Source organism: Hemiscyllium ocellatum, chromosome 19, assembly GCF_020745735.1.
Source record: "Hemiscyllium ocellatum isolate sHemOce1 chromosome 19, sHemOce1.pat.X.cur, whole genome shotgun sequence".
In the NCBI taxonomy this organism is placed as follows: Eukaryota; Metazoa; Chordata; class Chondrichthyes; order Orectolobiformes; family Hemiscylliidae; genus Hemiscyllium; species Hemiscyllium ocellatum.
In genome coordinates, this window is record NC_083419.1 from 63,404,969 (window position 1) to 63,429,072 (window position 24,104).

At 45.0% G+C, this 24,104-nt stretch overlaps 1 protein-coding gene and 1 long non-coding RNA gene across 4 annotated transcripts in view; one reads left to right on the forward strand and one right to left on the reverse strand.

Moving 5' to 3' along the window:
• Positions 1-24,104, reverse strand: part of svopl (SVOP-like) — a 164,778-nt gene that overhangs the window by 100,626 nt on the left and 40,048 nt on the right. The window contains exon 1 of one of the 3 annotated variants that reach the window (XM_060840007.1): positions 22,283-22,343. The exons of the other annotated variants lie outside the window; for them this stretch is intronic. Within the exon in view, the coding sequence (XP_060695990.1) occupies positions 22,283-22,334 (52 nt within the window). The 5' untranslated portion in view covers positions 22,335-22,343. Of the gene's footprint in view, positions 1-22,282; positions 22,344-24,104 lie in introns of those variants that run through there. 3 annotated transcript variants of the gene reach the window in all.
• The window catches only part of LOC132825013 (uncharacterized), a 53,622-nt gene continuing 50,935 nt past the window's right edge, over positions 21,418-24,104 (forward strand). The window contains exons 1-2 of the long non-coding RNA XR_009645737.1: positions 21,418-21,539; positions 21,909-22,094. This is a non-coding gene — a long non-coding RNA (uncharacterized LOC132825013). The remainder of the gene's footprint in view (positions 21,540-21,908; positions 22,095-24,104) is intronic.

Here is a 24,104-nt window from a genome sequence, read left to right on the forward strand (position 1 = left end):
TCAACATGGAGGAGAACTGATTCATTAGGCGAGAGAGGACGGTACGTGGTAATCAGCAGGAAGTTCCTTTACATGTTTAACATGAAGCCATGAGACTTCAGATGGTCCAGAGTCAATGTTGAGGACTCCTAGGGTAACTTCCTCCTGACTGTATATCACTGTGCCATCAAATCTGCTGGGTCTGTCCTGCCTGCATGATAGGAAATATCCAGGAATGGTGATGGTGGTGTCTGGGACATTGTCTGTAAGATACGATTCTGTGAGTATGTTTATGTCAGGCTGTTGCTTCACTGGTCTGTGAGACAGCTCTCCTAATTTTGACACAAGCTCCCAAATGTTAGTTGGGAGGACTCTGCAGGGTTGGCAGCACTATTTAAGCCATTCTTTTTTCTGATGCTTGGGTTGATACCAGATGGCCCATCTGATTTCATTTATTCATGAGACATCGTCGTGAGGTAGCCACAAAGGTAGACTGGAGAAGCCCCTCAACATACATCCCTCAATTATTTTCTCTACATTATTTGAGGGAGTCTTGAGCATGCAGATTGAATGCTGCATTTCTGACAATACAACAGTAACCACACATCAAAAACAAATCATTGCCTGTAAGAAGCTTTGTGACCTCCTGAAAGGTGCTCTAGATGTGGAAGTTCTTCCTTTGTTGCTAGTTCATTTTACTTGCTTCCTGATTGGAGAATAATGTGGAGGTGCTGGTGTTGTAATGGGATGGACAAAGTTAAAAATCACACGACACCAGGTTATAGTCCAACAGGTTTATGTGAAAGTACAAGCTTTCAGAACGCTGCTCCTTTGTCAGGTAACTTGTGGAGTAGGATCAACAGAATTTATAGCAAAAGATCATAGTGTTATACATTGATGCAATATATTGAACAAACCTAGAATACTGTTAAGTCTTTCATCTTTTAGAATGAGTTGCAGGTTTTGACTCATTAATATGTAAATCCCAGAAAGTCACATTCCTGAGATAACTTAAGGTTTTATATAAAAGAAAAGGTGACATCTCAGCTCAGACAATGCATTAAAGGTGTGAGGTTAGAGTCTATATGTATTCCAATCTTGAGTCAGACTGGTTCTATTTCCAAAGTAGGAGTTTATAAAATGTCACTTTTTGCTATAAATTCTCTGTCCTATGATCCTACTCTATTAGTTACCTGACAAAGGAGCAGCGCCTGAAAGCTAGTGCTTCCAAATAAACCTATTGGACTATAATCTGGCATTGAGAGACTTTTTAACTGTTTGCAGGAAGTTCAGGAAGTGGACACCGAGGTGGGGGCAAATCAATGTCCTACTGACTTCAGGCTCTCAACTCATTCTAAAATGGCAGGTGCCAAGGCCTCCACCAAGCAGGATATAAAACAGTCCCTCAAATCAATACTTACTTTTCCTCTGCACTCCCCTGGATGAATTTTAACCAATAGTAGGCATTGTTACAGGCCTACATCAAAACTGACCAATTAAAATTCCACAGCAAATTGGGACCACACATCAAACTCCACATCATCAGAAGACATAAACAAAGTCCAACCTTATCTGATTCTCACTGCTTGTTCCATTTAAATGTTCAGGTACTAATTTCAAAAGGGATTACTTTTTGAAGCCTTCTGTTCCCTGTGACCACAGCAGAGGTCTACATGAAGATGACCCTTTGGCCCACGTGTGGTCATTCTTCCACAAGGCCCAACCCCATCATCACCCTAAAACAGAGCTGTTAATCCCAAAATGCAAGGAACTGATCAGCTTTTTCAAGACACATCATTGTTAAGTTGGGTGTCATAAATGCAAATATTTTGGAAGAGAATATTCCTCAGTAATTGTTTCTTGTTTTTTCTTTAAAAGACCCATACTGGCACCGGAAGGAAAAGGGGCAAGGCTGCTGAACTGTCATCGTAGTACTCCCAGCAGAGTTTCAGTACCCGAAGAAATAGAGTCACATAACATGGAAACCGATCTTTTGGTCCAACCAGTCCATGCCAACTATAATCTGAAACTAAACTAGTTCCACCTGTCTACACTTGGCCTATATCCCTTTAAACTTTTCCTATTTGTGAACTTATCCAAATGTCTTTAAAAAGTTGTAACTATAACTCCATCCATCACTTTCTCTGGCAGTTCATTCCACACATAAACCACTCTGTGTAAAAAAGGTTTCCCCTCATGTCCTTTTTAAATCTTTCTCCACTCACCTGAAAAGTAAACAGTAGTTTTGAACCCTCCCACACCCTAGGGAAAAGACCAATACCATTACCTTACCTATTCCCCTCATGATTTTATAAACCTCTCTCAGGTTACTCTCAACCTCCTACGCTCCTGTGAAAAACATCCCAGCCTATCCAGTCTATTTTTATATCTCAAACCCCCTAATGCCATCAATATCCTGATTAATCTTTTGTGAATCCTCTCCAGTTTAATATCCTTTCTGTAAAGGTGATCAAAACTGTACACAGTAATTCAGAAGAGGCCTCACCAATGTCCTGTGCAACCTCAACATAACGTCCCAACTCCTATACTCATTGATGTGAGCAATGAAAGCAAGTGTGCTGAACACCTTCTTAACCATCCTGTCTACCTGTGATGCACATTTTTAAGAATTAAGCACCTGAACCTCCTAAGTCTCTGTTCTACAATGCTACCCAGGGCCCTATCATTAACTATATACATTCTGTCCTTGTTTGTTTTACCAAAATATGATACCTCACATTTATCCAAATTGAACTCTATCTGCCATTCCTCAGCCCATTAACGCAACTGATCAAGATCTCTTTATAATGTTAGTTAACCTTCTTCACTGTCCACTATACCATCAATTTTGGTATCAATCACAAATTTACTAACCATGCCTCCTACATTCTCATGCAAATTATTTATACGAATGACAAACAAAAGTGGACCTAGCACTGTGGAATGCAGCTGGTTACATAAGAACGTAAATAGGTGCAGGAGTAGGCCATTTGGCTCATTGAGCCTGCTCCACCATTTCATAAGATCATGGCTGATTTGTTCATGGACTCATCTCTACCTGCTGCAAATGTGTTGCTGGTCAAAGCACAGCAGGCCAGGCAGCATCTCAGGAATAGAGAATTCGACGTTTCGAGCATAAGCCCTTCATCAGGAATAAGAGAGAGAGAGCCAAGCAGGCTAAGATAAAAGGTAGGGAGGAGGGACTAGGGGGAGGGGCGATGGAGGTGGGATAGGTGGAAGGAAGTCAAGGTGAGGGTGATAGGCCGGAGTGGGGTGGGGGCGGAGAGGTCAGGAAGAGGATTGCAGGTTAGGAGGGCGGTGCTGAGTTGAGGGAACCGACTGAGACAAGGTGGGGGGAGGGGAAATGAGGAAGCTGGAGAAATCTGAATTCATACCTTGTGGTTGGAGGGTTCCCAGGCGGAAGATGAGGCACTCCTCCTCCAGCCGTCGTGTAGTTGTGTTCTGCCGGTGGAGGAGTCCAAGGACCTGCATGTCCTCGGTGGAGTGGGAGGGGGAGTTAAAGTGTTGAGCCACGGGGTGATTGGGTTGGTTGGTTCAGGCGGCCCAGAGGTGTTCTCTGAAGCGTTCCGCAAGTAAGCGGCCTGTCTCACCAATATAGAGGAGGTCACATCGGGTGCAGCGGATGCAATAGATGATGTGTGTGGAGGTACAGGTGAACTTGTGGCGGATATGGAAGGATCCCTTGGGGCCTTGGAGGGAAGTGAGTGTGGAGGTGTGGGCGCAAGTTTTACATTTCCTGCGGTTGCAGGGGAAGGTGCCGGGGGTGGAGGTTGGGTTGGTGGGGGGTGTGGATCTGACAAGGGATTTACGACGGGAGTGGTCCTTGCGGAACGCTGATAGGGGAGGGGAGGGAAATATATCCTTGGTGGTGGGGTCCGTTTGGAGGTGGCGGAAATGGCGGCGGATGATACGTTGTATGCGCAGGTTGGTGGGGTGGTAGGTGAGAACCAGTGGGGTTCTGTCTTGGTGGCGGTTGGAGGAGCGGGGCTCAAGGGCGGAGGAGCGGGAAGTGGAGGAGATGCGGTGGAGGGCATCGTCGATCACGTCTGGGGGGAATCTGCGGTCCTTGAAGAAGGAGGCCATCTGGGCTGTGCGGTGTTGGAATTGGTCCTCCTGGGAGCAGATGCGGCGGAGACGAAGGAATTGGGAATATGGGATGGCGTTTTTACAGGGGGCAGGGTGGGAGGAGGTATAGTCCAGGTAGCTGTGGGAGTCAGTCGGTTTATAATAGATGTCTGTGTTGAGTCGGTCGCCCGAGATAGAAATGGAAAGGTCTAGGAAGGGGAGGGAGGAGTCTGAGACAGTCCAGGTGAATTTCAGGTCGGGATGGAAGGTGTTAGTAAAGTTGATGAACTGTTCAACCTCCTCGTGGGAGCACGAGGCAGCGCCGATACAGTCATTGATGTAGCGGAGGAAAAGGTGGGGGGTGGTGCCAGTGTAGTTGCGGAAGATGGACTGTTCCACATATCCTACGAAGAGGCAGGCATAGCTGGGGCCCATGCGGGTGCCCATGGCAACTCCTTTAGTTTGGAGGAAGTGGGAGGATTGAAAAGAGAAGTTATTTTTTACTCATCTCTACCTGCCCACCATAACCCTTAATTCCTTTACTGTTCAAAAACCTATCTTTGCCTTAAAAACGTTAAGCAAGGTAATGTCAACTGCTTCACTGGGCAGGGAATTCCACAGATTCACAACCCTTTGGGTGAAGAAGTTCCTCCTCAACTCAGTCAAAGAACAAAGAACATTACAGCGCAGGAACAGGCCTTTCAGCCCTCCAAGCCTGCGCCGATCCAGATTCTCTATCCAAATCTGCCATCTATTTTAGAATGATCTGTATCCCTCTGCTCCCTGCCCATTCATATATCTGTCTTGATACATCTTAAATGATGCAATCATACCTGCTCCTACCCCCCCGCTGGCAACGCATTCCAGGCACCCACCACCCTCTGTGTAAAGAACTTTCCACGTATATCTCCCCTACACTTTTCCCCTCTCACTTGAACTCGTGAGTCCTAGTAATTGAGTCCCCCACTGTGGGAAAAATTTTCTTGCTCTCCACCCTGTCTACACCTCTCATGATCATGTCGGCCTCAATCAGGTCACCCCTCAACCTCTGCCTTTCCGATGAAAATAATCCTGATCTACTCAACCTCTCCCCATAGCTAGCACTGTCCATACCAGACAACATCCTGGTGAACCTCCCCTGCATCCTCTCCAAAGCATCCACATCCTTTTGATAATGTGGTGACCAGTACACAATGCAGCTGAACTAAAGTCTTTTCCAACTGTGACATGACCTACCAACTCTTGTACTCAATACCCCGTCCAATGAAGGAAAGCATGCTATATGCCTTCTTGACCACTGTACTGACCTGCGTTGCCACCTGCAGGGTACAATGGTACCCAAACACTCAGATCTCCCTGTACATCAATTTTCCCCAGAACTTTTCCATTTACTGTATAGTTCGCTCTGAATTGCATCTTCCAAAATGCATCACTTCGCATTTGTCCGGATTGAACTTCAGCTGCTATTTCTCTGCCCAACTCTCCAATCTATCTATATTCTGCTGTATTCTCTGACAGTCCCCTTCACCACTCTTAGTGTCATCTGCAAACTTGCTAATGAGGCAACCTGCACCTTCATCCGAATAAGTTGCGCATATCACAAACAACAATGGTCCCAGCACAGATCCCTGTGGGACACCACTGGTCACAGGTCTCCATTTTGAGAAGCTCCCTTCCACTTCTACTCTGTCTCCTGTTGCCCAACCAGTTCTCTATCTATCTAGCTAGAACACCCCGGACCCCATGCAACTTCACCTTCTTCATCAGCCTACTATCGTCTGATTTCTGTTGCTTAGACCTTATGTACGCATCCTTTTTCCTCTTAGCTAGTCTCACAATTTCACCTGTCATCCATGGTTCCCTAATCTTGCCATTTCTATCCCTCATTTTCACAGGAACATATCTCTCCTGAACTCTAACCAACCTCTCTTTAAAAGCCTCCCATATATTGAATATGGATTTCCCTTCAAACAGCTGCTCCAAATCTACATTCCCCAGCTCCTGCTAAATTTTGATATAGTTGGCCTTCCCCCAGTTTAACACTCTTCCTTTAGGACTACTGTCATCTTTGTCCGTGGGTATCCTAAAACTTATGGATTTGTGATCACTATTCCCAAAGTAATCCCCCACTGAAACTTCAACAACCTGGCCAGGCTCCTTTCCCCAACACCAGGTCCAGTATGATCCCTTCACAAGTTGGATTACTTACTTAGTGTTCTAGAAAACCCTCCTGAATGCTCCTTACAAATTCTGCTCCATCCATTCCTCTAACTCTAAGTGAATCCCAGTCAATGTTGGAAAAACTAAAATCTCCTATCACCACCACCCTGTTGCTCTTACATCTTTCCATAATCTGTTTACATATTTGTACCTCTATCTCACGCTCAGTGTTGGGAGGCTGGTAATACAGCCCCAACATGTGATCATACCCTTCCTATTTCTGAGCTCTGACAATACTGCCTCGAGTTGTCTATAGTGCCCTCTTTCAGCTGTGATATCCTCTCTGACCAGTAATGCAATTCCTCCACCCCCTTTTACTTCCCTCTGTATTCTGCCTGAAGTATCAATGTCCTGGGATGTTTAGTTGCCAAAATCTCCTCCCCCTTATTTTGAGGCCATGACACACAGTTCTAGTTTCATCCACCAGAGGAAACAATCTCCCTGCTTCTATCTTATCTATTCCCTTCATAATTTTACGCTTCTATAAAACCCATCCTCATTCTTCTAAATTCCAATCAGTATAGTCACAGTCTACTCAATCTCTCTCAATCCTCTCAACTCCAGAATCAATGCAGTGACCTTCCTTTGCACCCCCTCCAGTGCCAGTATATCCTTTCTCAGGTGAGGAAGCCCAAAACTGTTTATAGTGTTCCAGGTTACAGGCCTCCAGTCCGAAAAACAACCTTCTACCACTACCCTCTGTCTCCCACCATAAAGCCAAATTTGTATCCAATTGGCAAGTTCATTCTGGATCCCTTGTGATCTAACTTCACTAATTAGTCTACCATGAGGAACCTTGTTAAAGGCTTTACTGAAGTCCAAGTTAACATCTACCGCCTTTCCCTCATCAATCTTTTTGGTTACTTCATTAAAAAACTCAATCAAATTTATGAGACATGATTTTCCCCACACAAGGCAATGCTGACTATCCCTAATTAATCCTTGCCTCTCCAAATACATATAAATCCTATGTTTCAGAATCACCTCCAACAACCTACCCATCACTGATGTCAGACTCACAGTTCTACAGTTCCCAGGCTTCGCGTTACATGCTTTCTTAAACAATGGTGCAACATTATCCACCCTCCAGTCATCTGGTACTTCATCTACGTTTATGAATGATACAAATAGTTCTTCAAGGGGCCCTGTATATTCCTTCCGAACCCACCACAACATCCTAGGGTACATTAGATCAGGTCCTGGAGATATATCCACCTTTATGTTTTCTGAGATCTGCAGTACTTCCTCTTCTATAATTTGAATTATTTTCAAAACATCTGTATTTATTTCCCAGAGTTCCTTAGCCTCCATTTCTTTCTCAGCAGTAAAAGCTGACAAAATATTCATTTAATATCTCTCCCATCTGCTGAAGTTCAACACAAAGATGACCTTTTTGATCTCGAAGGGGTCCTACTCTCTTGCTCTTAATGTATTTGTACAATCTTTTTGGATTACCTTTAACGTCATCTACCAAAGCTCTCTCATATCACCTTAAGACCATAAGACATAGGAGTGGAAGTAAGGCCATTCAGCCCATCGAGTCCACTCCGCCATTCAATCATGGCTGCAGGGCATTTCAACTCCACTTACCCGCATTCTCCCCGTAACACTTAATTCCTTGTGACACCAAGAATTTATCAATCTCTGCCTTGAAGACATTTAGCGCCTGGCCTCCACTGCATTCTGTGGCAATGAATTCCACTGGCCCACCACTCTCTGGCTGAAGAAATGTCTCCACATTTCTGTTCTGAATTTACCCCTCTAATTCTAAGGCTGTGTCCACGAGTCCTAGTCTCCTCGCCTAACGGAAACAATTTCCTAGCGTCCACCCTTTCCAAGTTCCACCCTTTCCAAGCCATGTATTATTAGATTACTTACAGTGTGGAAACAGGCCCTTCGGCCCAACAAGTCCACACCGACCCGCCGAAGCGGAACCCACCCAGACCCATTCCCCTACATTTACCCCTAACACTACGGGCAATTTAGCATGGCCAATTCACCTAACCTGCACATTTTTGGATTGTGGGAGGAAACCGGAGTACCCGGAGGAAACCCACACAGACATGGGGAGAACGTGCAAACTCCACACAGTCAGTCACCTGAGGCGGGAATTGAACCCAGGTCTCTGGCGCTGTGAGGCAACAGTGCTAACCACTGTGCCGCAATGTCGCCCACAAACCATTATCTTGTAAGTTTCTGTTAGATCTCCTCTTAATCTTCTAAACTCCAATGAATACAATCCCAGGATCCTCAGCCGTTCCTCATATGTTAGACCTACCATTCCAGGATCATCCGTGTGAATCTCTGCTGGACACGCTCCAGTGTCAGTATGTCCTTCCTGAGGTGTGGGGACCAAAACTGGATACAGTACTCCAAATAGGGCCTAACCAAAGCTTTATAAAGTCTCAGTAGCACAACAGTGCTTTTATATTCCAACCCTCTTCAGATAAATGACAACATTGCATTCACTTTCTTAATCATGGACTCAACCTACATGTTTACCTTTAGAGAATCCTCGACTAGCACTCCCAGATCCCTTTGTACTTTGGCTTTATGAATTTTCTCACCGTTTAGAAAGTAGTCCATGCTTGTATTCATTTTTCCAAAGTGCAAGACCTCGCATTTACTCACATTGAATTCCATCAGCCATTTCCTGGACCACTCTCCCAAATTGTCTAGATCCTTCTACAGCCTCCCCACTTCCTCAGTACTACCTGCCTGTCCACCTAACTTCGTATCATTGGCAAACTTTGCTAGAATATCCCCAGTCCCTTCATCCAGATCATTAATATATAACGTGAACAGCTGTGGCCCCAACGCTGAAACCTGCGGGACACCGCTTGTCACCGGCTGCCATTCCGAAAAAGAACCTTTTATCCCAACTCTCTGCCTTCTGTCAGATGGCCAATCCTCAATCCATACCAGTAGCTCATCTCGAACACCATGGGATCTCACCTTACTCAGCAGCCTCCCGTGTGGCACCTTATCAAAGGCCTTTTGGAAATCTAAATAGACCACATCCACTGTACTTCCCTGGTCTAACCTACTTGTCACCTCTTCAAAGAATTCCAACAGGTTTGTCAGGCACGACCTCCCCTTACTAAATCCATGTTGACTTGTTCTAATCCAACCCTGCTCTCCCAAGAATTTAGAAACCTCATCCTTAATGATGGATTCTAGAATTTTACCAACAACCGAGGTTAGGCTAATTAGCCTATAATTTTCCGTCTTTTGTCTTGATCCTTTCTTGAACAAGGGGATTACAACAGTGATCTTCCAATCATCCGGGACTTTCCCTGACTCCAGTGACTTTTGAAAGATCTCAACCAACACCTCCACTATTTCCTCAGCCACCTCCCTCAGAACTCTAGGATGTAGCCCATCAGGGCCAGGAGATTTACCAATTTTAAGACCTTTTAGCTTTTCTAGCACTTTCTCTTTTGTAATGGCAACCATATTCAATTCAGCCCTCTGACTCCCTTTAATTGTTGGGATATTACTCATGTCTTCCACTGTGAAGACTAATGCAAAGTACTTATTAAGTTCTCCAGCTATTTCCTTATCTCCCATCACTAGGCTTCCAGCATCAGTTTGAAGTGGCCCAATGTCTACTTTTGCCTGTCGTTTGTTTCTTATATATTGAAAGAAACTTTTACTATCATTTCTAATATTACTGGCTAGGCTACCTTCATATTTGATCCTTTCCTTCCTTATTACTCTCTTTGTTATCCTCTGTTTGTTTTTGTAGCCTTCCCAATCTTCTGATTTCCCACTGCTCTTGGCCACTTTATAGGATCTCTCTTTTTCTTTAATACATTTCCTGACTTCCTTTGTCAGCCATGGCTGTCTAATCCCTCCCCGGATAATCTTTCTTTTCTTGGGGATGAATCTCTGTACAGTGTCCTCAATTATACCCACACACTCCTGCCATTTTTGTTCTACTGCCTTCCCCGCTAGGTTCTGCTTCCAGTCTATTTTCGTCAGTTCCTCTCTCATGCCCTCATAATTATGTCTCTTAAAGTACACCGGCACCTTGACTGAGACCTAACATACAACTAAGTGCAAGTATTAGCAAAAATGCCAATGAGTAAATACATCTGCAAATGTCATGTCTAGAACTGTCCCACAAGCCTTGTTCACAAATTTACCACACCCCAAACACCCACCTAACAATCTTGATCAAGCATATCATACTATTTCTCTCACCCTTACAGGCTTAACAACCCAGACACCCTTAACTTAGAGAGAATCTGCAGAGCTGGACTGAGAGGTGGCAAATGGAGTTTAATATGGAAAAGTGTGAGGTGATTCACTTTGGAAGGAGCGACAGGAATAAAGATTACTGAGCTAATGGTAAGATTCTTGGTAGTGTAGATAAGCAGAGAGATCTTGATATCCATGAATGTAGACCCCTGAAAGTTGCCACCCAGTTTGATAGGGTTATTAAGAGGGCATATGGTGCGTTAGCTTTTATTGGTAGAGAGATTGAGTTTGGAGCCACGAGGTCATGCTGCAGCTCTCTGGTGCAGTCACATTTGGAGTATTGTGTACAGTTCTGGTCACCACATTATAGAAAGGATGTGGAAGCTTTGGAAAGGGTGCAGAGGGGATTTAGTAGGATATTGCCTGGTATGGAGGGAAGGTCTTATGAGGAAAGGCTGAGGGACTTGATGCTGCTTTTGTTAGAGACGAGAAGGTTGAGAGGTGACTTAATTGAGACATATAAGATAATCAGAGGGTTATATAGGGTGGACAGTGAGAGTCTTTTTCCTCAAATAGTGATGGTTAGCATGAGGGGGTATTGCTTTAAATTGAGGGGTGATAGATATAAGACGGATGTCAGAGGTAGGTTCTTTACTCAGAGTTAGTAGGGGCATGGAATGCTTGGCTTGCAACATTAAGGGCACTTAAATGGTCATTGGAAAAACACGTGGATAAAAATGGAAGTGTGTAGGATAAATGGGCTTCAGATGGGTTCTACAGGTTGGCGCAACATCGAGGGCTGAAGAGCCTGTAATGTTCTATGTTCTATGTTTTATCTCTGTTTGAAAGATGTCTAAACTGCAGACTAATGTGGCTAAGTTGCCTGGGGCAGCCTGACTCTCACTGGGAGCCTGTGTTCTGGAGCAGAGTTGTGTGCCGGGTCCTGAGTCAGTGACCCGTTTATATGCATGAAACCGACCATGCATTCAACCATGAACAGCCAAATCGCCCAGACACATAGTGACAACACACCATTTTTGCAAGGCGGGTGTCAGAGAGAAACACGCTTACTGACTATTGTACAACAGCTACTGAGCATGTAGCTGTGCCAGAGATTGTTAATGGGGTGTCTGCATACCTTCATCTCCAATGCCCCTTTGCCTTCATCCATCAAGCTATTTAGAGTAAGAGGCTACAAGACAAAGTTCGGGATTACTGGTGAATCGGAGCACAGTTTTAATGTTCACACAACAATTAGTCACGTAGAACCTGGGCAGAAAAGCCAGGTGGACATTTTAACCACCCCTTCTGCACCACCTCCTCTTCAGTAAGAAACAAAGATTATTCTGATACAGCTCGGGTTTTTACATGGTCACCATTGCACTAGATTAGTTATGGATTTCATTTTAATGTGACAGGGTGGGATTCAAACCCACGATCTTACAGCATCAGTCTGGGGATGTGGATTGTCAATCCATTGACATTACAAGTAGGCCCCACCTCACTCACGTTCTTTCATAAGGCTCACGTTGTGCAGCACTCAGTGAAAGATGACTAAAAACACAGACTAATGTGGCTAAGTTGCCTGGGGCAGCCTGACTCCCACTGGGAGCCTGTATTCTGGAGCAGAGTTGTGTGCCGGGTCCTGAGTCAGTGACCCGTTTATATGCATGAAATCGAACTAACACAGAGCATTGCTGCAGACTGAGGGAATCCCAATATCAGGACAATAGGCTCATCATCCACATGCACTGTGTCACACACTAATTGAACATTGAAGAAAAGTCTCAACAACGCCTCTTATTTCTCAGGAGGCTAAGGAAATTCAGCATATCCATAAGGACTCTTACCAACTTTTAGAGGTGCACTACAGAAAGTGTTCTATCTGGGTGCATCATAGCTTGGTACAGCACCAGGACCACAAGAAACCACAGAAAGTTGTGAACACAGCCCAGACCATCACACAAGCCAACGTTCCATCTATTGACTCCATCTACACCTCGCGATGCCTCGGAAAGGCAGCCATCAATGGCCCTTCCCACCTCGGTTATAATCTGTTCCAACCTCTTCCATCAGGCAGAAGATGCAAAAGCTTAAACACAAGTAGCAACAGATTCAAGAACAGGGTTTCCCCTGGCTTTTATCAGACTGCTGATTGCACCTCTCAAATGTTAAACCTAATGTTGATCTTGCTTTTTGTGCACCTTCTCTGAAGCCATAAATTGGTTTTACTTGCACTGTTCTATCACCATATGATTTTTGTGTGGTATGATCTGCCTGTACTGCATGCAAAACAAGACTTTTCACTTTACCTCAGTACATGTGACAATAATAAATCAAATCAAAGGAAGTAAAGCTCTTCCACAACCCTGCAGGAAAATGACTGAGACCACATGAAGCTTTCTGATAAACTAAAGTGCTTAACCCATTGCCCTGGCTTTACATAGTACTGAAAATTAGAACACACATTTTTGTGGCACTGCAAATCCAATTTTAAATCTGAAAACCTATTTTGTGAAGGTCAGGGATAGAAAGATTTAGAATCCAATCCATTTCTGTTCAAAGGAAGGTACAGAAGGTTGAGACGTAGAGGTTTGGATAGCAAAGACGATCCTCGATAGGAGCAAGGGTGACAGTGTAGTTGTTATGGGGGACTGGGAATATTATAGTTCAAGTACTTTAGATGGGTCAGTTTTTGCCCAATGTGTGCAGGTGGGTTTCCTGACACAGTATGTAGACAGGTCAACAAGGGGCGAGGCCACATTGGATTGAGTACTGGGTAATGAACCCGGCCAGGTATTAGATTTGGAGGTAGGTGAGCACTTTGGTCATAGTGACCACAATTCATTTGTGTTTACTTTAGTGATGGAAAGGGAGAGATATTTACCGCATGGCAGAAGTTAAAGCTGGGGGAAAGGCAATTATGATGCGATTAGGCAAGGTTTAGGATGCGTAGGATGGGGAAGAAAACTGCAAGGGATGGGCACAGTTGAAAGGTGGAGCTTAAGTAAGGACCAGCTACTGTATGTCCTTGATAGGTATGTTGAGTGCGGGAGCTGTGGTTTACGAAGGAAGTTGAATCTCTTGTCAAGAGGAAGGAGGAGGTTTATGTTAGGATGAGATGTGATGGCTCAGTTAGGGTGCTTGAGAGTTACAAGTTAGCCAGGAAAGACCTAAAGAGAGAACTAAGAGGAGCCAGGAGGGCACATGAGAAGTTGCTGGCAGGTAGGATTGAGGAAAATCCAAGGCTTTTGATAGGTATGTGAGGAATAAAAGAATGACTAGAGTAAGTTAGGGCCAATCAAGCATAGTAGTGGGAAGTTGTGTGTGGAGTCAGAGGAGATAGGGAAACGCTAAATGAATACTTTTCATCTGTATTCACACCAGCAAAAGACAATGTTGTTGAGGAGAATATGAGATACAGGCTATTAGGCCAGATGGGATTGACGTGCATAAGGAGGTCATGTTAGCAATTCTGGAAAGTGTAAAAATAAATAAGTCCCCTGGGCCGGATGGGATGTATCCTCAGATTCTCTAGGAACCCAAGCGGAGATTGCTGAGCCTTTGGCTTTGATCTTTATGTCTACAAGAATAGTGCCAGAAGACTGGAGGATAGTAAATGTTGTTCCCTTGTTCAGCAAGGGGAACACAGACAACCCTGGCAATTATAGACCTGTGAGCCTTACGTTGGTTTTGGATAAAGTGTTGGAAAGGGTTATAAGAGATCGGATTTATAATCATCTAGAAAGGAATAAGTTGATTAGGGATAGTCAACACAGTTTTGTGAAGGGTAGGCCATGCCTCACAAACCTTATTGAGTTCTTTGAGAAGGTGACCAGACAGGTGCACGAGGGTAAAGCTGTTGTTATGGTGTATATGAATTTCATTAAAGCGTTTGATAAGGCTCCCCACAGTAGGCTGTTGCACAAAATACAGGGGCATGGGATTGAGGGTGATTTCGCAGTTTGGATCAGAAATTGACTAGCTGAAAGACAACAGAGAGTTGTGGTTGATGGAAAATATTCATCCTGGAGTTCAGTTACTAATGGGGTACTGCAAGGATCTGTTTTGGGCCCACTGTTTTTTTTGTCATTTTGCAAATGACCTGGATGAGGGCATAGAAGGATGGGTTAGTAAATTTGCAGAAGATACTAAGGTCAGTGGAGATGTGGATAGTAACGAAGGGTGTTGTAGGTTCCAGAGAGACACAGATAAGCTGCAGAGCTGAGCTGAGAGGTGGCAAATTAGATTAGATTAGATTTACAGTGTGGAAACAGGCCCTTCGGCCCAACAAGTCCACACCGACCCGCCGAAGCGTAACCCACCCATACCCCTACATTACCCCTTACCTAACACTACGGGCAATTTAGCTTGGCCAATTCACCTGACCTGCACATCTTTGGACTGTGGGAGGAAACCGGAGCACCCGGAGGAAACCCACGCAGACACGGGGAGAACGTGCAAACTCCACACAGTCAGTCGCCTGAGTCGGGAATTGAACCCGGGTCTACAGGCGCTGTGAGGCAGCAGTGCTAACCACTGTGCCACCGTGCCGCCCACCAACTAAATTGACTAAATGTGGAAAAGTGTGAGGTGATTCACTTTGAAAGGAGTAACAGGAATGCAGTGTACTTGGCTAATGGTAAGATCCTTGGTAGTGTAGATGAGCAGAGAGATCTCAGTGTCCAGATACATAGATCCTTGAAAGTTGCCACCCAGGTGGATAGGGTTGTTAAGAAGTCATACAGTGTGTTGGCTTTTATTGGTAGAGGCATTGGCTTTTGGACCAATGAGGTCATGCTGCAGTTGTACAAAACTCTAGCGCGGCCACACTTAGAGTATGGCGTACAGTTCTGGTCACCGATTATAGGAAGGATGTGGAAGCTTTGGAAAGGGTTCAGAGGAGATTTATTAGGATGTTGCATGGTATGGAGGGAAGGTCTTACAAGGAAAGGCTGAGGGACTTGAGGTTGTTTTGTTAGAGAGAAGTTTGAGAGGTGAATTCACTGAGACATAAGATAATTAGAGGGTTAGATAGATTGGACAGTGAGAACCTTTTTCCTCAGATGACAATAGCTAGCACGAGGTGGACATTGCTTTAAATTGAAGGGTGATAGATGTAGGACAGATGTCAAAGTAGTTTCTTTACTCAGAGTAGTAGGGGCCTGCAACAGTAGTAGACTCGTCAACTTTAATGGCATTTAATTGGTCTTTGGATAAGCATACGGACAAGAATGGAATAATGCAGGTTTCACAGATTGGCACAACATCGAGAGTCGAAGGGCCTGTAATGCGTTGTAATGTTCTATGTTCTAAGGTGCTTCTGTACACTCATTGTCACCAAACAGATCTGCAGCACTACCGAGTCAATACCGTGCCATCAGATTCCAGTGGCTTTCACCATTTGAGAACTATTCTAGGGCTGAGTCGGTCACTCTGGGCTGAAGAAGCCAACATAAAAGACTATTGTCTGTGTGCAGTCAATATCTCCCTGCACTGTGGAGCAGCCTGTAATCTAAACACTTCTCCCTCCTCATGTTTCTGGGAAATGGAAATAAGATGAAGTTGTCCCTTGGTGTGAGTTGGCTCTGGAAAGAAAACAATCTCACCCTCTCAGAGATTAAGGAGTGAGTGAAAAAGCCAATGGATGGCCTTCTCAACTTACCAGTGATTAAAACCCTTTAAAGTGGTTAATTAATGATCATTTAACTGTCTTAACTCATCACCTCCTCAATCACTTGCCTCCCCAGCAGGCAAGAAAGGGGATCATTGTTCAGAGTGGGGAAACTACAATGACATTCCCATGAGTTAGTTAATGGGGGTCTCCAATTGCCCCAAGCTGGGGACAGGGAGGATGATCTTTAAAAGCCATGTCAGTGACTTGACCTCTAGTCCACTCTTCTCCGTGTGACCATTGTGTATTAGAGAGATTTTTTAAAAATGACTTACTTTCTCACAATATGAAACCCAAGGAATAGGCCTTGCTTGGTCAACCTTTGAATCAAGAGTTATCAGCCTCTGATTGGCTGAGAGATTCTGGTGACCTGGGTTGCCAGTGTTGAGGTATGTGATAGGGCAAAGAACTTACTCTTGCTTTCCTGTCAGCTCTTAATGAACCTGCCTCCTAAGGGTTCCTTCACCTTAAGCTGCCTTATCAAGTCTGCTTCAATGCACAACACTAGTTCTAGTATTGCCTGTTCCCTAGTGGGCTCCACCACAATCTGCTCTAAAAAGCCATCTTGTAGTCATTCCGCAAATTTCTTTCTTTGCAATCCACTACCAACCTGATTTTTCCAGTCCACCTGCATTTTGAAATTTCTCATGATCACTGTAACCTTGTCTTTCCTACACATCTTCTCTACTTTCTGGTGGATATAACATAGAATATAGAACATTACAGAACAGTACAGGCCCTTCAGTCCTCGATGTTGAGCCGAATCTGTTGCCATCTGACCTACACCATTCCATTATTATCCATATGTATGTCCAATGCCCATGTAAATGCCCTTAATGTCAGCAAGTCCACTATAGTTGCAGGCAGACCGTTCCATACCCCTACTAATCTCTGAGTAAAGAAACCACCCATGATATCTGTCCTAAATCTATCACCCCTCAATGTAAGCTACATCCTCTAGTGTTAGCCTTCACCATCTGAGGAAAACGGCTCTCACTGTCCACCCTATCTAACCCTTTGATTATCTTATATGTCTTGAGTAAGTCACCTCCCAACCTTCTTCTCTCCAATGAAAACAGCTTCAGTTCCCTCAGCCTTTCCTCATAAGACCTTCCTTCCATACCAGACAACATCCCAGTAAATCTCCTCTGAACCCTTTCCAAAGCTTCCAAATCCTTCCTATAATGTGGTGGCCAGAACTGTACGCAATCCTCCAGATGCGGTGTTACCAGTGTCTTGCACAGCTGAAGCATGACTTTGTGGTTCTGAAACTCAACCTCCCTACCAATAAATGCCAACACACCATATGCTTTATTAACAATCCGATCAACCTGGGCGGCAACTTTCAGAGATTTATGCACCTGGACATAGAGATCTCCCTGTTTATCTACGCTGCCAAGAATTTTACCATTAGCCCAGTACTCTGCATTCCTGATACTTCTTCCAAAGGGAACTACCTCACACTTTTCTGCATTAAACTCCATTTGCCACTTCTCAGCCCAGTTCTGTATCTTATCTGTACGTCTCTCTGTAACCCACAACATCCTTCGGCACTATCCACAACTCTGCCTATCTTCATGTCATCCGCAAATTTACTAAACCATCCTTCTCTGCCCACATCCAGATGATTTGTAAAAATTACAAACAGCAGTGGCCCAAAAACAGATCCTTGTGGCACACCACTAGTAACTGAACTCCAGGATGAACTTTTCCCATGAATCACCACCCTCTGTCTTCTTTCAGCTAGCCAATTTCTGATAAAAACCACTAAATCACCTTCAATCCCAAAACTCTTGTATTTTATGCAATAGACTACCATATGGAACCTTACCAAATGCCTCATTGAAATCAATACGCAACATCAACCAGTTTACCATCATCCACCTGTTTTTTCACCTTCTCAAAGAACTCAATTAAGGTTAATGAGGCATAACCTACCCCTCACAAAAGCGTGTTGATTATCCCTAATCAAATTATTCCTTTCCAGATGATTATAAATCCTATCTCTTATAACTCTTTCCAACACCTTATCCAAACCTAAGTAAGGCTCACTGGCCTATAATTACTAGGGTTGTCCTGACTCCCATTCTTAAAGAAGGGGACAACATTTGCTATCCTCTAGTCCTGTGCCCCAGCTCCTGACTACCATTTGGAGACCTGTACATAACTCCAATTATGGTTTATTTTACCTTAGGAGATCCTTCATTCTACCCACATAAATTCTACACCTTCTGACCCTACTTTGTTTCTGACTATTGATTAAATTTCATTTCTTATTGATAAGGTAACCACACCCCCTCTGCCCACCTGCCTATCTTTTCCTTAGGATGAATAGTCTTGAATATTCAGTTCCCAATCCTGATCCCTTTGCAGCCATGTCTCCATGATGCCCATCAGGTCATACCTGCCAAATTTGATCTGCGCCACAAGCTCATTTACCTTGTTCCTTATACCGCGAGCATTCAGATATAACACCTTCACAGTCTTGTATCAACTGTCCCTCTGCTCATTTGGCATTCATTTGTCCAGTGTGCCTGAAGTTTGATTGCTAACCTTTTCCAAACACTGTCTAATTTGTGCCTGTGCTGGAAATTTTAATAACCTCTCCTGAGTTCTGCACTCTTACCTCCTCCTTAAATTCGGATTTTCTAATTTCCCCTGTAACTGAACACATCCCCCACCCTCGCCAGCCCCCAAACATAGTTTAAACTCCTGTCTATAGCCCTAGATGTGCGATTCACTTGGACTCTGGTCCCAGCATGGTTCAGATGAAGACCATCCTATCGCAATAGATTCCTTCTTCCACAATGTTGATGCCAATTTCCCATGAATACCAATCCATTTCTCTTACGAAGGGCCTGTTTCCACACTGTAAATCTAATCTAATCTAATCCCTGAGCCACGCATTTATCTGCTTAATCTTATTGAGCATGTGCCAATTAGCTTGTGGCTCAGATAGTTATCCAGAGATTATTACTGTTTTGCTTCTGCTTTTTAATTTAGCTCCTGGTAAATCTTTTTTGTACACTTTCCAGTTTACATCCTTCCTATAGCAGGAGACCAGAATTGTATGCAATACACCAAGTATGGCCTTACTGATGTCTTCCGGGCCAGATTCCTGATGAAGGGCTCTGGCCCGGAACGTCGAATTTCCTGTTCCTTGGATGCTGCCTGACCTGCTGTGCTTTAACCAGCAACACATTTTCAGCTCTGATCTCCAGCATCTGCAGACCTCACTGTTTACTTGATGTCTTCTATGGCCATAACATGATGTCAAAATGTGTTGCTGGAAAAGCGCAGCAGGTCAGGCAGCATTCAAGGAGCAGGAGAGCCGACATTTCGGGCATCAGCCCTTCTTCAGCCCTGAAGAAGGGCTCATGCCCGAAACGTCGACTCTCCTGCTCCTTGGATGCTGCCTGACCTGCTGCGCTTTTCCGGCAACACATTTTCAGCTCTGATCTCCAGCATCTACAGTCCTCACTTTCTCCCATAACATGATGTCCCAACTTCTGTATTCAATGCTCTGACCAATGAAGGCAACCATGCTAAACACCTCCTTTCTGTCTACCTGTGATACCACTTTCAAGAAACTGTGTACCTCCATTCCTCCGTTTCTCTGTTCGACAAAACAGACGTCTTTCATGAACTATATTAACCAGATGTTCTACAATGCCTGGGGTAGTATCAAGAAGTATTTTTAATATTCAGCGCCTACCAAATAATTGAGTAGTCTGTACAAATGTTAGCATATATAGAAAACTCTTGACAGTAAGTTCACAACCACCTGACGAAGGAGTAGCGCTCTAAAAGTTAGTGTTTTCAATTAAACCTGTTGGACAATAACCCGGTGTTGTGTGACTTTTAACTTTGAAATTTGGAGGTCAAATTTACAGCTGTCTGAGATTAAGAGAAGGTGTTCAGAGAGGTGTAGCTCCCTAAAACAGCAGCATCAGGTTCAACTCACACACAGGCGGGTATTGTCATCCAGCTCATCTACATGCTAGTGGTCATTAGATGTATACACGCTAACTATCCTACCAAGATGGCAGCCAGGCACACTTTATATCGAAAGTGTGCACACATACAGGACACAATTTTAAAAACATAGTAGAAGATTAACTCTGGAAGACGGATGCTGACGAGCCCAATTTCTTTGCTCAAGTTCAGTCCCTTTCGATGACTGGACTTCAACATTCTTGATTGACTGTGAAGTGTTTTGGAACCCCCTGACATTGGGGGAGGTGCTATAGAAATGCAAGTCTTGCTTTTTGTGCAGGGTGCCTCAATCTTGAGAAACAACAGCAACAACGCATGCTATTCGCTGCTGGACAATGAATCAAACAGACCTGTGCATTAAGTCAACTAGGACCTTCACCAACCGGCCTGTCTTCATTGTTGGAATGAGCTCAGCCGTGAAGATGTGGGCCGACGGCCAGGGATTAGCTCACCCTTTCACTAACTTGGAAAGCTGTCGAGGATTCAGTTCATTTTGTTAACTGCGAGGGCAGGTTTGCCATTGCAAGTGACTTTACATCCGGGGAGCCCTGAGCTTCAGAAAGTTTAAAAAAAAGGTGTACAAGAAAAACAACTGCTCGTCAAAAACATTAATAGTTGGAGTTGTAACTAATAAAAACTTTAATGCACAGGATGCCTGAATGTTCACCCTCCTCCTCTTCCTCCAGTGAATGCAGGGCCTGCCATCTATAAAATGCACTAAAGCAATTCGGCAAGGTTTCTCAAAGAGCAATGTCCAAACTCTCAATCTGTGTCATACAGAGGCAACGGACAGCCAACTCCAAGTCACACACATGGTGTCAACTGTTTTTTTTGTTTCCTTACTGTCACTGGATTAAATTCCTTCCTGCTGAACACGACATGTGCTGCAGTCTTACAAAAGGCTGCCTCACCACCATCCAAGGGGCAATTAAGGGATGGGTAATAAGAGACAGCCTGTGCCCACCACCTGTGAATGAATTCCTTGAAGGGGAGGAATTTAAAAAAAATGTTTTTCAAAAGGAAGGGAACAGCGGCCACAAATTGTCTGTGGGAGCAATACAAGAAGTAAATCCTGGTGTTTGATGCCTTAATTAGTGCTCTAACATGGAGGGTGCAGATTGTTTAGGAAACAAAGTAGTCACTGTTACACATCCAACGCCACAGACGGATTACTCAAATTATTGGAAAATTAGGTCACAGTAACTGCGGAGGCTGCCAGATCTGATTTCCTGCTCCTCTCAGCTCATGGTCTCGCCCACAGCAGGTGAAGGGAGAAAGCTGGTCACCCTCCAGGATAAAGAGAAATTACAAAGAGAGGGAGGCCCTGGCTGGGGAATACCTGAACGATCGAGCATCAGGAGACCACGGCTCCAGACTATGGGTAAAATAATGAGCTGTGTGGTGGTTGGGGGGGGGGGGGGGCCGGCGGTGGCAGGTAATAATTACACAACTTTCTGAAAGAGTCAGTGACTGTTAAGTGTTGACCTCTTCCAATTTGTACAACTTTCTGAACAAATTGTGCTCCTTTCTGGGCTGTTGACTTACATTAACCACATTTTCTTCATTGTAAGTTAGTGAGAGCATGTGATTTATTTAAGTCAAAACAGGGCGAGCAATCCTAACTCCTTGATGAGCCCTGCTTTATGAAAAGTATTGTTGCTTTGCATTGCTGGAACAGAGGTAGCTGAGCAGTTAAACTATCCCTACAAAATGTTCCAAACCTTGAAATATTCCTTTATGCCCTTGTCAGGCGGTTCCAAGAATAAACTCGACCTGCCCTCCAGCTTCCTGCAGCACCTGCACTGCTTTCAAAACAAATACAGATACAGCGTCAGCAACAGAGTGAGAGCACTCTCGGGGGTTCCAAAGCCTGGCGCGATGTGATACTTGCTCTATGAAGTTTAACTGTCTCGGTCTATTCTTTTACAAGATACAGGTGAGTGCTCGGTTTACCTGTCCTCTCTACTGCTGCCGGTGAATCTCCCTGATAAACCCTCATTCCCTTGTTCCAACACAGCACAGTGCCAGCCTTGCCCTCACCCGCTGCTCTTTTACAGAATTCCCGTGACCCACAGTGTAAGGTGCGAGAGCATCCTTGGTGATCTCACGTCACGTTCACAATACCTCGAGTCTTTTGGTTGGTGAACTCCTGATATTGCTTCCTCGACATCTCCATGATTCCCTTCTGTGCCACTCAAGAGTCAGCTGAGAGTGAGCGCCCAAAACAAAGCTGATTGGCTGGCTGCTGCAGCTCTGTTCCTATTGTAGAGCGTGAGCCAAAGAGGGGAATTTGAGGTGGAAATATAAGGCTGTCTCACATTTGTAAAAGGAAGGTTGAGCAGAAGGAATGACTGTTGTAGTCAGCAAGACCCCGACTACTGCACCTAACATATACATCCCAGAACACTACGGGCAATTTAGCACGGCTAATTCACCTAACCTGTACATCTTTTAACTGTGGGACGAAACCGGAGCACCCGGAGGAAACCCACACATACACTGGGAGAATGTGCAAACTCCACACAGACAGTCGCCTGTGGGTGGAATCAAACCTGGGTCACTGGTGTTGTGAGGCAGCCGTGCCAGGGATTTGGATGGGGTACAGAGTGATTGAGAGGTTGGGGAGCTTGATGTTGTACAGAAAGCGCGTGAGAGTGGGGAGTTGGATGGGGTAGAGTGTGTGTGAGAGGGTGGAGAGTTGGATGGGGTACAGAGTGCATGTGAGTGGGTGAAGTACAGTGTGAGAGGTGGAGAGTTGAATGGGGTACAGAGTGCATGTGAGAGGGTGGGGAGTTGTATGAGGTACAGTGTGTGTGAGATAGGGTGGGGAGTTGTATGGGGTACAGTGTGAGTGTGAGAGGGTGGGGAATAGGATGGGGTTCAGTTTGTGTGAGAGGATGGGGTAGTGTGTGTGTGTGCGTTTGAGTGGGAGGTTGACTGGGGTACAGTGCGTGTGTGCGTGAGGGTGGGAGGTTAGATGGGGCACAGAGTGTGTGAGAGAGGGTGGGGAGTTGGATGGGGTACAGTGTGTGTGTGAGAGAGGGTGGGGAGTTGGATGGGGTACAGTGTGTGTGTGAGAGGTTGGATGGGGACAGGTGTGAGAGACAGTGAGAGAGGGTGGGAGGTTTGATGGGATAGTGTGTGTGTGTGTGTGTGTGTGTGTGTGTGTGTGTGACAGAGAGAGAGAGATTGAATAGGGTACAGTGTTTGTGTGTGAGAGAGGTTGAATAGGGTACAGTGTGAAAGGATGGGAGGTTGAATGAGGTACAGTGTGTGTGTGTGAAGGTGGGAGCTTGAATGGGGAAGTGAGTGTGTGTGGCATGTGTGAGTGTGAGAGAGAGAGAGAGATTGAATGGGGTACAGAGTGTGTGTGTATGAGAGAGGGTGAGAGGTTGGATGGGGTACAGAGTGTGTATGGGAGGGTGAGGAGTTGGTTGGGGTACAATGTGCTCATGAGGGTGGGACATTGGATGGAGTACAGCATGAGAGTGAGTGGGGAGCTGGATGGCATACAGCGTGTGAGCAAGGGTGGAGAGTTGGATGTGATTCAGTGTTGAAAAGAGTGGGGTGTGTATGAGGATGGAGAGTTGAACGGGTATAGCGTGGGAGGATAGGGAGTTGGATGGGGTACAGAGTGCATGTGAGTGGGTGAAGTACAGTGTGAGAGGTGGAGAGTTGAATGGGGTACAGAGTGCATGTGAGAGGGTGGGGAGTTGTATGAGGTACAGTGTGTGTGAGATAGGGTGGGGAGTTGTATGGGGTACAGTGTGAGTGTGAGAGGGTGGGGAATAGGATGGGGTTCAGTTTGTGTGAGAGGATGGGGTAGTGTGTGTGTGTGCGTTTGAGTGGGAGGTTGACTGGGGTACAGTGCGTGTGTGCGTGAGGGTGGGAGGTTAGATGGGGCACAGAGTGTGTGAGAGAGGGTGGGGAGTTGGATGGGGTACAG